The following is a 15341-nucleotide window of genomic DNA, read 5'->3' on the forward strand; positions in this document are numbered from 1 at the left end:
TATAGATTACATATATGATATATATTGTATATGTATTTAGCGAGGATTCGATCATGGGACCGGAATCGATATGCTTGAACCACTGGACAATCGCAGCTGATAATTAGAAATATATCTGCTTCCATACATGCATGCATACATCCATATATTGTATACATGTATGTATATATAATATATACATATATATATATGTATGTTTGAGTGTTTATCTTCATCTTCATGTGACACAAGTGTCGTACTTATTTGGTTTCTCAAATGAAACTTACCAACAACAGCATGGTTGATAGTGATACCCCACTATAGGTGTCCGGCTCTTTATATACACCTTCACTCACAGACTCATGGGTGAAGCTCCTGCCCCTCCCCCTGACGCTAGTCTCATCCACTTTAGTTTGCATGTCATCCGGGCACTTGTATAACCTTTAAAGATGCACACACACACACACACGCGCGCGTGCAGACGAAATTATAAATATATATATGTAAAAGTATTTACATATGCATATATATATATATATATATATATATATATATATATATATATATATATATATGTGTGTGTGTGTGTGTGTGTGTGTGTGTGTGTGTATACCTATAGATATATATATACATATATATACACACATATTTATTTATATGTATATATATATATATATAATTATATATATGTATACACATACACATATATTTGTGTGTGTATATGTGTGTGTAGTATATATATATATATATATATATATATATATATATATATATTTATACATATATATAACGTGTGTGTGTTCGTGTATGTATATATGTAGAAATATTAATATATATTAATACAGAAATAGATAGATATGATAAAACATATACATGCATATATATCTATCGATCTATTTATCCATCCATCTATCTATCTAGCTATCTGTCTACCTATACACTTATACGTCTATTAATATATTTTGTATTAACATTGTCATTGTTAATATTATCATTTCAGTGCTGCTAATGTTATTAATACTATCAGAATTACCATTATTATTAATAATCAACATCACTATTATTGATTTCATCCAATATTATGCACAAACAACGTGCGCGCGCGACCTCGCACACACACATATAGCGAGGAGAGAGAGAAAGAAATAGATACATAGCGATAAGGATAAATCCGATATGCGAAGCTGAGAATCGCCCGGGCTATGCCTATGAGGGGAGCCCGGCCTATACATAGCGAGATAGCCTGACTGATATATATGTATGTGTGTGTGTGCCTATATTCGTATTTAACTTTATAAGTAAACCTTCTCAGTCCGAGGCACATACAGACCCAGATCCCTTGATTAGCGTAAAGAAAGTTTTCATTAACATTAATTTGTCCTTATAAATTAAAACACATATGTATGTCTGCAGCAAGAGGGAAATTATTTTAAATATAGATCGAATTTATTATACTACTTACAAAGTGATTTCATCTATATATGTGTAAATGTTAATATATGTAAATATATGTGTGTACTTTATATATATATATATATATATATATATATATATATATATATATATATATATATATATATTTATATATATATATATATATATATATATATATATATATATATATATATGGGCATATATATATATATATATATATATATATATATATATATATATATATATATATGGGCATATATATATACATATATATATATATATATATATATATATATATATATATATATATATATGGGCATATATATATATATATATATATATATATATATATATATATATATATATAAATATATGGGCATATATATATATATATATATATATATATATATGGGCATATATATATATATATATATATATATATATATATATATATATATATATGGGCATATATATATATATATATATATATATATATATACATATATATATATATATATATATATATATGGGCATATATATATATATATATATATATATAATATATAATGGGCATATATATATATATATATATATATATATATATATATAATATATATATATATGGGCATATATATATATATATATATATATATATATATATATATATATATGGGCATATATATAATATATATATATATATATATATATATATGGGCATATATATATATATATATATATATATGGGCATATATATATATATATATATATATATATAATATATATATTATATATATATAATAATATATATGGGCAATATATATATATATAAAATATATAATGGCATATATATATATATATATATATAAAATATATATATATATATATATTATATATATGGGCATAATATATATATAATATATATATATATATAATATATATATATATATGCATATATATATATATATATATATATATATATATATATATATATATATGGGCATATATATATATATATATATATATATATATATATATATATATATATATATATATATATACATATATATATGCCCATATATATATATATATATATATATATATATATATATATATATATATATATGCCCATATATATATATATATATATATATATATATATATATGGGCATATATATATATATATATATATATATAAATATATATATATATATGGGCATATATATATATATATATATATATATATATGGATGTATATATATTGTATATTGATATATGAATCAACATAAATAAATATGTATAGTATATATATTGCCTGCACACACACACATATATATATATGACGCGAGCGATTGATATATATAATTATATATACATACAGATAAATAGATATAGACAAACTGATAAATCTGTAGTTATATAGAATTGTTGCCGAATATTTTTTGTTGACGGCGTTATTGTCATTATCATTACGATCATTATTACTACCACAATAGTTATTCTCTTAATACTGTTATAACCTTTGTTATTATTGCTATTTATAAATCATTACCATTCACCTTTTTATATATGATGCTTTATTTTAGTTTATATTATGGTGTCCTAATGGTGTAAACCATTTATAGTATTGATAATTTGTAAAATAAATTTAGATATAGAAAGCCAGGTTTTACCTTACCCTGACGAGACCTTACATGTAATATGCTACAGAAAACTTACAAAGCGTAATTTTGCTTCTGTTTATATGCAGTTACATTATATATGATATATATGTATGTATATCAGTATATATGTGTGTGAGTACATATATGTAGATATATATATAATTTTTTTTTTTTTTTTATCTTTATGTATAAATTAATAAATAAATATATATTATATATATATACACACACAGACACGCACACACATGCATATATATAGACTATATACATATAAATACATATATATATATTTGTATATATATATACAGACATATGTACACACACATTTATATACATATGTATGTGTTTCCATATAAATATATATACACATTCATGTACGTGTATATATATATATATATATATATATATATATATAATGATAGAGATAGTACACATTCAAACACTGGGAAATAAATGATGACGAAGAGGACATGGATATATAAAGATAATATGTTTAGAAATACATCAATATTTGTATAGACATTCCAAACATATACACTCAAATCAGCAAACACGGTTACACATACAATGAAAAAGAGAAATACAAATCAACATATAGAGGGACAGTAGATAGCAAAACGAATAGACTGATCTTTAGGTATTTTTACAAATGTAACAGCATGCTGACAAAACTAATATGCATTTTCCATGTGCAAATGCCATAATCCTTGTGCATCAAATTAAGAAGTGCATTTTTTTTCTTCTTTTTTTTCTTTTTAGGTCCCAACCTAATACGTTCAGCCAATGAACATGATCTACATGTTCAGAAGAAAAAAGAGCATAAGACGTATGTTGAAAATTAAAATTTCTGAAATATATAATTTTATATTTATTGAATGTAATCAGGTTTAACAAACATTAACTGCAGGTATATCATAATTTACACAAACTCTTATATCTTAAGGGCTGGTGTAAAGGTTTGACGGACTGCCACCATTGCCTCCGAAGCCGTCACTTCCTCCATTCACTCCTCCAAAACCACCTCCGAATCCTCCATTGCTTCCTACTCCAGCTCCTCCAAATCCTACATTTCCTCCGGCACCAGCTCCTCCGAATCCTCCATTCTCTCCAAATCCGCCTCCAATACCTCCGGCTCCAGCACCGCCACCTAATCCTCCGGCACCAACACCAACAGCCGCTCCCCCAACTCCGATGACGTCACCGCCAGCTGCACTGGCAACGCTGAGAGCAGTCTCAAGATCTACTCCAAGAGGAAGGGTTGGGTTTTCTCCTTCTTGGTAGTTCACGAAATAAATTTCTGGGTCGGTAGCTGGATGAGGTGTAACCTCGATTACCTGTTGACTTTGCTCTTCCTGCTTATTCAAAACATAGACCACGTTTTCTTGCCTTGCTGGAGGAACAATGATGGGTTCAGGTGGTGGAGCAGCCTCAGGAACGCGTACGAACAGGATGTTATGTTCTACCTTAGGTGGTGGCACACTCGGTGGTGGACCGCCTGGGCCCTTGGGTACTTCAGGAGCATCATATAAGTATACTTTTCTGGTGATAACAGGAGTCACACAAGATCCATCTACGTGTAGGATTTGGCCATCCTGACAACCACCTACAGGACCGCCAACTCCAACAGCTCCACCATTTCCTGTGGCACCTGCACCACCATCTCCATTTCCACTTGCTACACCATTTATAGATCCTCCATGTGAGAGTCCACCTCCAGAAGGTGTACCCAGATTGTAGCCCTGAGGCGCTGCAAAAGCCACAGCTACTAATGGAAGCAAAGTCTGAAAAGACAATTTTTACAGTAACCAATAATAAATGAAGATATGAGTACTAAAGTATTTAGAGTATATTCATTAAGTAAATCTGATTTTTTTTGTGATATTAAAAGGAATCTCAGATCTTTGTTAACTGTGTATATATATATACACATCCAAACACACACACGTGTGTATATATTTACATATGTGTGTGTGATTGGTGTTCAGCTTATTTTTGTTATCCACAATCTTAATCTATATAAAGTGTTTTATATGCCCTTATACATTTCTAAATTTCCAATTTCACATAATCATTTCGAAAGAGGTGCATTGTACTCCTACAGAACTTACTAAGAACAACATGATAGGTAATACTGACCTCACTAGATATCCGTCGACTTATATACCTCTCCGGTCATGAATGTGGAACTTGCTCCGCTCCCCCTGCATTTTCTTCCACTCACTTCGGGGCTCGTTAGGGGCTCCCTTGCGTAATCCCATTTCTTTAGAATTTGGTGGGAAACCTTTTAGTTTGAATATGCCTTTAATCTTTTTAAAGACCCTAATCATAGATAAGTGTCATTCAGACCAGAAATCTTACAGATTTGTAGTTTTTTTTTAGTGTAGATTAGACACAGTCATTACACTTAGCTTTTATAATTATGTTTGTCATCGATGTATTTATCATCACCATCACCATCCTGTTCATTGTTATTTTAACTATTAATATGGGGATGATAATGGCAATGAAATTCAAATTTATGAATTCTTCCAAAATATCAAACGAAGTATCGTAATTATTTGCATATTAAGATCTCTATTATTACCATTATTATTATCATTATTATTATTGACATTAATATTATCATTATTATCATTCTGCTTCAACCTTTTTCCTCCTCTTATTGTTATTATTATCAACACTTTTTTTTATTTTTATTTTTTATCGTTATTAACATTGTTATTACTATAGTATTTACTGACCTTACTGATATTGTCAGTATGTCATTATTAGTATTATAATATTTTTCATTATTACTTTTGTTCTTTCCGTTATCATAATAATAATAACAGTAAAAATGTAATAACAATAATAATAATAATAATAATAATAATAATAATAATAATAATAATAATAATAATAATAATAATAATAATAATAATAATAACAATGATGATGATAATGATAACGATACCGATAATTACAATGATAAAGGTAATGATAATGATGAAGATTTATATGTCTATGACAAGTAAATATCTTTAATTCTATAGATAAATTTGTAAGTAAATGTGCAAATATCTACACGCACATACACAGAAATGCACATGAATACACACATCTATAAACACCTACTTATGATGTCAAAGTCATAAAGTATATGTGTAAGAAAATGTATAATATCCTATTCTAATGGGAGAAAACAGGTGTAATGTATCTTAACTGGAAGGTAAGAGACAATAATTAAGGTGAGGAGCAAGACGCTAAATTACTTAAAATTAATCGAGTGTAAATAAAGTACACGTTAGTAATTAGTCATAAATTAGGATACAGAAATACGCGTGGAAATCGATTAGTTAAATACAATCTGAAATTGGTAAATTAAGGTATCATCTTCACAAAAGAACATTTAAGAATATAAGAACAGCATTAAACATGTCATGATAGGTAATACTGACCTCACTAGATATCCGTCGACTTATATACCTCTCCGGTCATGAATGTAGACCTTGCTCCGCTCCCCCTGCATTTTCTTCCACTCACTTCGGGGCTCGTTAGGGGCTCCCTTGCGTAATCCCATTTCTTTAGAATTTGGTGGGAAACCTTTTAGTTTGAATATGCCTTTAATCTTTTTAAAGACCCTAATCATAGATAAGTGTCATTCAGACCAGAAATCTTACAGATTTGTAGTTTTTTTTTTAGTGTAGATTAGACACAGTCATTACACTTAGCTTTTATAATTATGTTTGTCATCGATGTATTTATCATCACCATCACCATCCTGTTCATTGTTATTTTAACTATTAATATGGGGATGATAATGGCAATGAAATTCAAATTTATGAATTCTTCCAAAATATCAAACGAAGTATCGTAATCATTTGCATATTAAGATCTCTATTATTACCATTATTATTATCATTATTATTATTGTCATTAATATTATCATTATTATCATTCTGCTTCAACCTTTTTCCTCCTCTTATTGTTATTATTATCAACACTTTTTTTTATTTTTATTTTTTATCATTATTAACATTGTTATTACTATAGTATTCACTGACCTTACTGATATTGTCAGTATGTCATTATTAGTATTATAATATTTTTCATTATTACTTTTGTTCTTTCCGTTATCATAATAATAATAACAGTAAAAATGTAATAATAATAATAATAATAATAATAATAATAATAATAATAATAATAATAATAATAATAATAATAATAATAACAATGATGATGATAATGATAACGATACCGATAATTACAATGATAAAGGTAATGATAATGATGAAGATTTATATGTCTATGACAAGTAAATATCTTTAATTCTATAGATAAATTTGTAAGTAAATGTGCAAATATCTACACGCACATACACAGAAATGCACATGAATACACACATCTATAAACACCTACTTATGATGTCAAAGTCATAAAGTATATGTGTAAGAAAATGTATAATATCCTATTCTAATGGGAGAAAACAGGTGTAATGTATCTTAACTGGAAGGTAAGAGACAATAATTAAGGTGAGGAGCAAGACGCTAAATTACTTAAAATTAATCGAGTGTAAATAAAGTACACGTTAGTAATTAGTCATAAATCAGGATACGGAAATACGCGTGGAAATCGATTTGTTAAATCAAATCTGAAATTGGTAAATTAAGGTATCATCTTCACAAAAGAACATTTAAGAATATAAGAACAGCATTAAACATGTCACGAGAAGGAAATTAAACGATAGAAAACATTTAGGTTCAAGCACAGTGAAAAAGTACATATATACAAAGATTATATGAATAGCAATGATCATATTTTTTTATTGTTCACACAGACATTCGTAGCGACATACATACGTGTAAAGGGTTTTCGTAAATTGCATACGGTAATATGACATTGGTTATAAACAAGCATGATTAAAAAGGTGTAATTTATATATATTGTGTATATATTCTTGAAAGTTGTTTATACTCGCTCTCCCTCAAATGTAAAGCGCATGTGAGGCGGTATACCCTTACCTGTCACCTGTAAAGTAGGTGGTCGGTCATTTTGCCACTGACCCTGCTTACGTTAGCAGTACCTTGCACCTACTCGTGAGTTACTGTATTTGTTTTTGTTTTTTTGTATTTCTTTTTACACTGCTGATTGTGATAAAGGTATTAATTTTCATATCATTTTCAGCCTTTTTGTTGTGCATGTGATACCTGGGGACCTAAAACCAAGAACTGCAGTGCTTATGCGTTACGCCCCTTCTTTATCAAGCAGTATTTCAAGTGCTTGTCATCCATGTGATTGTTGTTAACCAAACCAATATTTTCTTATTTATGTATGGTTATGGGTTTTGTAATATATTTCTGGAATAAACTGAATATATAAAAATTGTTATCCGTCTACCTCCAAATTAAACTGATAAGACATCAGATAATTATTTAGACCAATTAAAAGAAACCCCGTACAATATGATTATATATATAAATGCATACGGGTGAATAGAGATATAAATAAATAAGTATATAGAGATGGATATATGTACAAAGACAGATCTATAGAATACAATTATGCTGTGACATCCTGACAAAATTAAAAAGCTGCTTTGATATGCTGATGCCATGTACAATCCACGTGCATCACAGTATTTTTATTCAGAACACGGTTAAATATAATTGTATTAAGACCAAAACAGACACATTTCCCCAAGTTAAACTTCTAAACTTAAGGCCTGTTTCTAACATCCCGAAACCCCTATGATCGTTTCAAGTTGTATCACGGTCACTACAAAACATGATATCTTTGAAGTTTGCACTGACATACAAAGTTCTGAGAAAAGGAAAAACATTAAAGTACTTCATATGCTGGTTTGATTTTTAATTACAAGTAATACATTGTGGAAGATTCAAATAAAATGATATACACACTACTCTTCGCTTCGTAAGACTCTGATAAGTTTAAATCTATTTATAAGATTCAGTTTTTTTTTTTTTTTTTTTTTTTTTTTTTTTTTTTTTTTTTTTTTTTTACACATATTGTTCTTCATATGAAAAGTAGAAAATGCATATGGTTTTATATCGTACCACTGCGTGTGAGCTCTTATTGATTAAAGTATATCAAGAAATCAAGAGAAACAGCATTATTTTTTCTTTTAGCTTGTAAGGCTATATCATAGACGACAGAATGATTTTAAAGACACTCATCCCACCGAAGCCAATACCACGTCATATGACTCGGACACGTAGAAAATTCTAACCATGTCGTTCCAGCGTCATGATTGACTTCAAATCTTACTCACATAGAGAGAACATGTATTTGATGTACTGCTAAAAAGGCACATAAACATTTTAAGCATCTCTGTAATAAAGGTTTATCAAGAAACTTACGATGATATTAGTAATTAATAATGATTAGTATTAGTATTAGTAATATATATATATCCCTATTTGAGACTACGTCATATATATCTTTAAAAAATATCGCACTCTGATTGGCTGGCTGGGGTGTATCAAACCATAAAGTTGAAGGCATATACTTCAACATGTTCCAATAATGTAAGCGTAAATGTCAGACTTGTATCAGAGTATATGAAAGTGTTAGGGGATTCGGAAATGTTACGAAAAAGGCCTTTACAAAGTGCTGGAAAGAAGAGAGGGAGAAGGGAACTGTTGCTAGCATGAGGGCATTGGTATTGTAAGATGATAATGAAAATTTACTATATTACTTTCATTTATTTGTTTTATGTTATACACATAGTAGAATCAACAAACCTCAGAAACTGAAGGTATTTTACAACAATTCAAAGAAACCTTAGTATTTTAAGGGCTCGTATACAAGTTTGATGGACTGCCGCCATTGCCTCCTAAGCCGCCATTTCCTCCATTCACTCCTCCTAAACCACCTCCGAATCCTCCATTGTCTCCTACTCCAGCTCCTCCAAATCCGCCATTTCCTCCAGCACCGGCTCCTCCAAATCCTGCATTTCCTCCAGCACCGGCTCCTCCGAATCCATTCTCTCCAAAGCCGCCTCCAATACCTCCGGCACCAGCACCGTCGCCTAATCCTCCAGCCCCAATGACGTCACCGCCAGCTGCACTGGCAACGCTAAGAGCAGTCTCAAGATCTACTCCAAGAGGAAGGGTTGGGTTTTCTCCTTCTTGGTAGTTCACGAAATAAATTTCTGGGTCGGAAGCTGGATGAGGTGTAACCTCGATCACCTGTTGACTTTGTTCATCCTGCTTATTCAAAACATAGACCACGTTTTCTTGCCTTGCTGGAGGAACAATGATGGGTTCAGGTGGTGGAGCAGCCTCAGGAACACGTACGAACAGGATGTTATGTTCTACCTTAGGTGGTGGCACGCTCGGTGGTGGACCGCCTGGGCCTTCAGGCACTTCAGGAGCATCATATAAGTAAACTTTTCTAGTGATAATAGGAGTTACACAAGATCCGTCAACGTGTAGAATTTGGCCATCCTGACAGCCACCTACAGGGCCATTACCACCTATTCCACCTGGTCCATCATCTCCAATTCCACCTGCACCACCATTTACAGATCCACCAAGTGCGAGTCCACCTCCAGAAGGTGCACCCAGATTGTAGCCCTGGGGCGCTGCAAAAGCCACAGCTACTAATGGAAGCAGGGTCTGAAAAGAAAGCATAACTTGTAACATTATATATTATAAATATACTATAAATATATATATACACTATATATTTTATATTACATATATGATATATACTGTATATGTATATGGCGAGGATTCGACCCGGGAACCGGAATCGATATGCTTGAACCACCGGAGAACCACAGCAGATAATTAAAAATATATCTGATTCCATGCATACATCCACTCATTGTATATATATGTATATATAATATAAACATATATATACATATTTATATGTATATAATTGTCGGACACAGTACTTAATTGGTTTCTCAAATGAGACTTACCAACAACAGCATGGTCGATAGTGATACCCCACTATAGTTGTCCGGCTCTTTATATACACCTTCACTCACAGGCTCATGTGTGAAGCTCCTGCCTCTCCCCTGATGCTAGTCTCATCCACTTTAGTTTGCATGTCATCCGGGCACTTGTATAACCTTTAAGAAGCACACGCGCGTGCAGGTGAATTTATGAATATATATATATATATATATATATATATATATATATGTAAAAGTATTTACATATGTATATATGTGTGTCTATATGTATACATACATATGTATACGCACATTTATATGTGTATATGTGTAGATATATCTTTATATGTATTCACAGACACACATATATGTGTGTATATGTATGTGTGTGTGTAGTATGTATGTATATTTATATTTATGTATATATATATATATATATATATATATATATATATATATATATATAACGTGTGTTCCTGTATTTAAATATGTATAACTATTAATATATATAAATAGAGAAATATATAGACATAACAATAAATATACATACATATATATATATATATATATATATATATATATGTATGTATATTTATTGTTATGTCTATATATTTCTGTATTTATATATATTAATAGTTATACATATTTAAATACAGGAACACACGTTATATATATATATATATATATATATATATATATATACATATCGATCTATTTATCCATCCATCTATCTATCAAGCTATCTGTCTACCTATAAACTTATACATCTATTAATATATTTTGTATTTACATAATCATTGTTAATATAGTCATTTTTTATGCTGATAATGTTATTTGTATTATCAGAATTACCACTATTATTATTAACCCATTCGCCCTATTGGGCAAGAATACATGCCATGCCCACTGTAATACAAGTTTATTTAGCGTATTTACAGATAGATGGCTCTACAAGTTTTTAATCACCAAATAGCCAGTTATTAGAACTACCTATCTCACCTGTTTACTCTTTTTTTCAATTTAAGAAAGGGTCTTTTGTATCATTTCGTTGTCTAAAATATTTTAATGACAATTTCATAATCATAACATGAATAACAATTGTAACAATATCGATAGAAATTGTTTAAATAACGAAAACACATTTTCCCGGAATTTCAAGGAATTGGGAAATCAGGATCGGTAACTAGGGTCCACTGATCGACTCCTTGCCGGCTGAGCACATGTGCAGCCATATGTATGTAACAAAATTCACCAAAAACTACAGGGGGCAGAACACAAATCCGGAACTAATGGGTAAATAAGAACATAATTATTATTGATTTTATCCATTATTATGCACACACTTATATAGCGAGAGAAAGAGAGAAAAAAATAGATACGTAGCGAGATAGCTAGATTGATATATATAGGTGTGTGTAAGAGGTAGAGGATATATATATATATATATATATATATATATATATATATATATAAAGCGTATGTGTGTGTGTGTTCCTATATTCGTATTTAACACTATAAGTAAATCTAAGTCCGAAGTGCATACATACCCAGATCATTTGATTAGCGTAAAGACAATTTTCATTAACATTCAGTTGTGCTTAAAAATGAAAACATGGAGACAGGAAGATGGAAATGATTTCAAATATAGATGGAATTTATTATACTACTGACAAGGTGATTTCATCTGGAGTGGTTCGAGCCACTGCTCGTGACTTCACACAACAGGCGATCTTCAAACAATTAATTTCGAAACAGCTTGAACAGAATTTGGATTTAACATGTTTCAGATACATGTGAAACATGTGATACCAAAGATATATAAGAGAATGAAGGTTAAGCCATTATGTTTTTATTAAAAATCATCGAGGAGAAAATATTGGGAAAAATGGTATGTCGCAAGTTATATGACCAACAAGTGATGAACAAAACACTCGATAGAAAAGTAATTAGATCAAGGGAGTAGAAAACGCATACTTCAAGAAGTAAGACGCAGCAGAAGCCAGGATATATATTTGGAAATCGATTACTGTAACAAAATCAAGAATTATTATCATGGAATTCAGTTACAGAAATGTATACTTTTAAGAACGCGAGATTAGATTAAAAAAATAAAAAAAAGGATAGAGAAAATAATGTTTCAGTGACAGAAGATTTAATTGGCGAGATAGCCAGACTGATATTTATAGTTATACATACACATAAATTAATAGATATAGACAGATTGATAAATGTGACCGATAAATTGTGTAATTTGTTGCCGAAATTTGTAAGCAGTTCCGATGTACACAACGTATAATACTTCTGAATTCTGTCTGTAAGACCACATGTGGATTCTGGTAAACAATCACAGATCTTTTAAAGCGAACATTGCTCTGTTACATAATGACAATGAACATTTCTAAGATTCACAATTCGATATTTATTTACCTGTATATATACACATTATACATTCATTCAAAGTGAAAGAAACCAATTACAAAAATATTAATAACAAAATTCAATAAACCTAGTATCTTAACACTGTTAATTTTGTAAATATATGGGGTAAAACTGAGGTAGTGTAGGGCTAGGCCATTGAAGGGTGGCTTACGGTAAATACTAGTATTGAAGATGCCGTTGTTATTGGTGACCACGGAATTTAAAAATGATAGTTGGTTGTTCTTTTGCATTTCACATGTAAATTTTATACTTGGGGGCTTGGAATTCAGATAAGCTGAACAACCTCATCTAGCTTGTTCACCCATTAGACAACTTGTTCCACTTACTTTAATAATTGTGTTTACATTGGTTTATCACGTATTTTGTACAAAACCCTGATCTATGTCTGCATCGTTGAATTGTCTAACGACCATACTATCTGGTTTCCGCTTACAGCACTGAGAAAGAAAGCTTGTGATCGTTCGAAACGTTTGCAAAATAAATAAAAATGAAATTCTTTACGGCCGTATTAAAAGACCTCTTTGTGCTTTTTATATATGTACATATGTGTGTGTGTGTGTGTGTGTGTGTGTGTGTGTGTGTGTGTGTGTGTGTGTAAATGTTAGTGTGTGTATGTATGTATGTATATATGTATATATATATATATACTATATATGCGTAAATGTTTGTATAAACAAGTGTGTTGTTTACCTGTGTGTGCGTGTTTCTTTGTGAATGTGTGTCCAATTAAAATATTTTTTGTTGACGGCGTTATTATTATTCTAATTACGATCATTATTACTACTACAATAGTATTGATAATTTAAAAAAATAATAATAATAATAAAGAAAGCCAGTTTTTTACCTTACCCTGACTAGGTCTTACATTCAATTATGTCACAGGAAACTTACAAAGCGTATTTTTACTCCTGTCTATGTGTAGTTACATATATGTATGTATATATATATATTTATATAATATGTGTTTCCGTGCATAATTGCGCACGCGCACTCACACACATATAACTGATATACATTCATATATATATATATATATATATATATATATATATATATGTATATCAGTATAGATTTGTGTGAGTACGGAAATACATTATTTATATACATATACATATTTATAGATATATATTTATTGTTTTTATGTATAAATGAACACAGAAATATATACATATATATGTTTTATATACACACAGACACAATAACACACGCACACACATGCATATATATATATATATATATATATACATTGTATATACATACATATATATATTTGTATATATACACATATATGTAAACACATTTATAAACATATGTATTTGTTTCCATATACATGTACATACACATTCACGTATATGTATATATATATGTATAAGTATATATATATATATATATATATATATATATATAATGATAGAGCTATTACACATTCAAGCACTAAGGAATAAATGGTGACGAAGAGGACATGGATATACAAAGATAACATGTTTAGCAAAACATCTACAGTTTTATGGACGTTCCACACATATACACTCAAAGCAACATACATACAATTACAAATACAATTAGAAAGAGGAATAGTAGATAGCAAAACGAATAGACTGATCTTTAGGTATTAGTAATTATATAACAGCATGCTGACAAAACTAATATGCAGTTTCAATGTGCAAATGCCATGTATAATCCACGTGCATCAAATTCTGGAGGTGCATTTTTTTTTTTTTTTTTTTTCTTTATGTTCATTTTTTCACCCAATGAGCATCTTGTTCAGAGTGGAAAAGAGAACATTTCTTTTCATGAGAGCATAAGATTTGTATGTTGAAAATGAAAATTTCAGAAATATACAATTATATATTTATTGAATATAATCAGGGTTAACAAAAAATAACTGCAGGCATATCGTAATTTACACAAACCCTAATATC

At 29.6% G+C, this 15341-nt stretch overlaps 2 protein-coding genes across 2 annotated transcripts; both read right to left on the reverse strand.

Annotated features, from left to right (window-relative positions):
• Positions 1 to 4012: 4012 nt before the first annotated feature.
• Positions 4013 to 5194, reverse strand: LOC125038041 (ATP-dependent RNA helicase A-like). The gene is made up of 2 exons (XM_047631276.1): positions 5183 to 5194; positions 4013 to 4855 (listed from the first exon to the last, which is right to left on the reverse strand). The coding sequence occupies exons 1-2, from the start codon at positions 5192 to 5194 to the stop codon at positions 4013 to 4015; spliced, it is 855 nt and encodes a 284-aa protein (XP_047487232.1).
• Positions 5195 to 9763: 4569 nt separating this feature from the next.
• On the reverse strand, positions 9764 to 11016 carry LOC125038042 (ATP-dependent RNA helicase A-like). Its single transcript, XM_047631277.1, has 2 exons — positions 11005 to 11016; positions 9764 to 10693 (listed from the first exon to the last, which is right to left on the reverse strand). The coding sequence occupies exons 1-2, from the start codon at positions 11014 to 11016 to the stop codon at positions 9866 to 9868; spliced, it is 840 nt and encodes a 279-aa protein (XP_047487233.1). The 3' UTR covers positions 9764 to 9865.
• Between the last annotated feature and the right edge of the window lie 4325 nt (positions 11017 to 15341).

This window comes from Penaeus chinensis, chromosome 24 (genome assembly GCF_019202785.1).
Source record: "Penaeus chinensis breed Huanghai No. 1 chromosome 24, ASM1920278v2, whole genome shotgun sequence".
NCBI classification, from domain to species: Eukaryota; Metazoa; Arthropoda; class Malacostraca; order Decapoda; family Penaeidae; genus Penaeus; species Penaeus chinensis.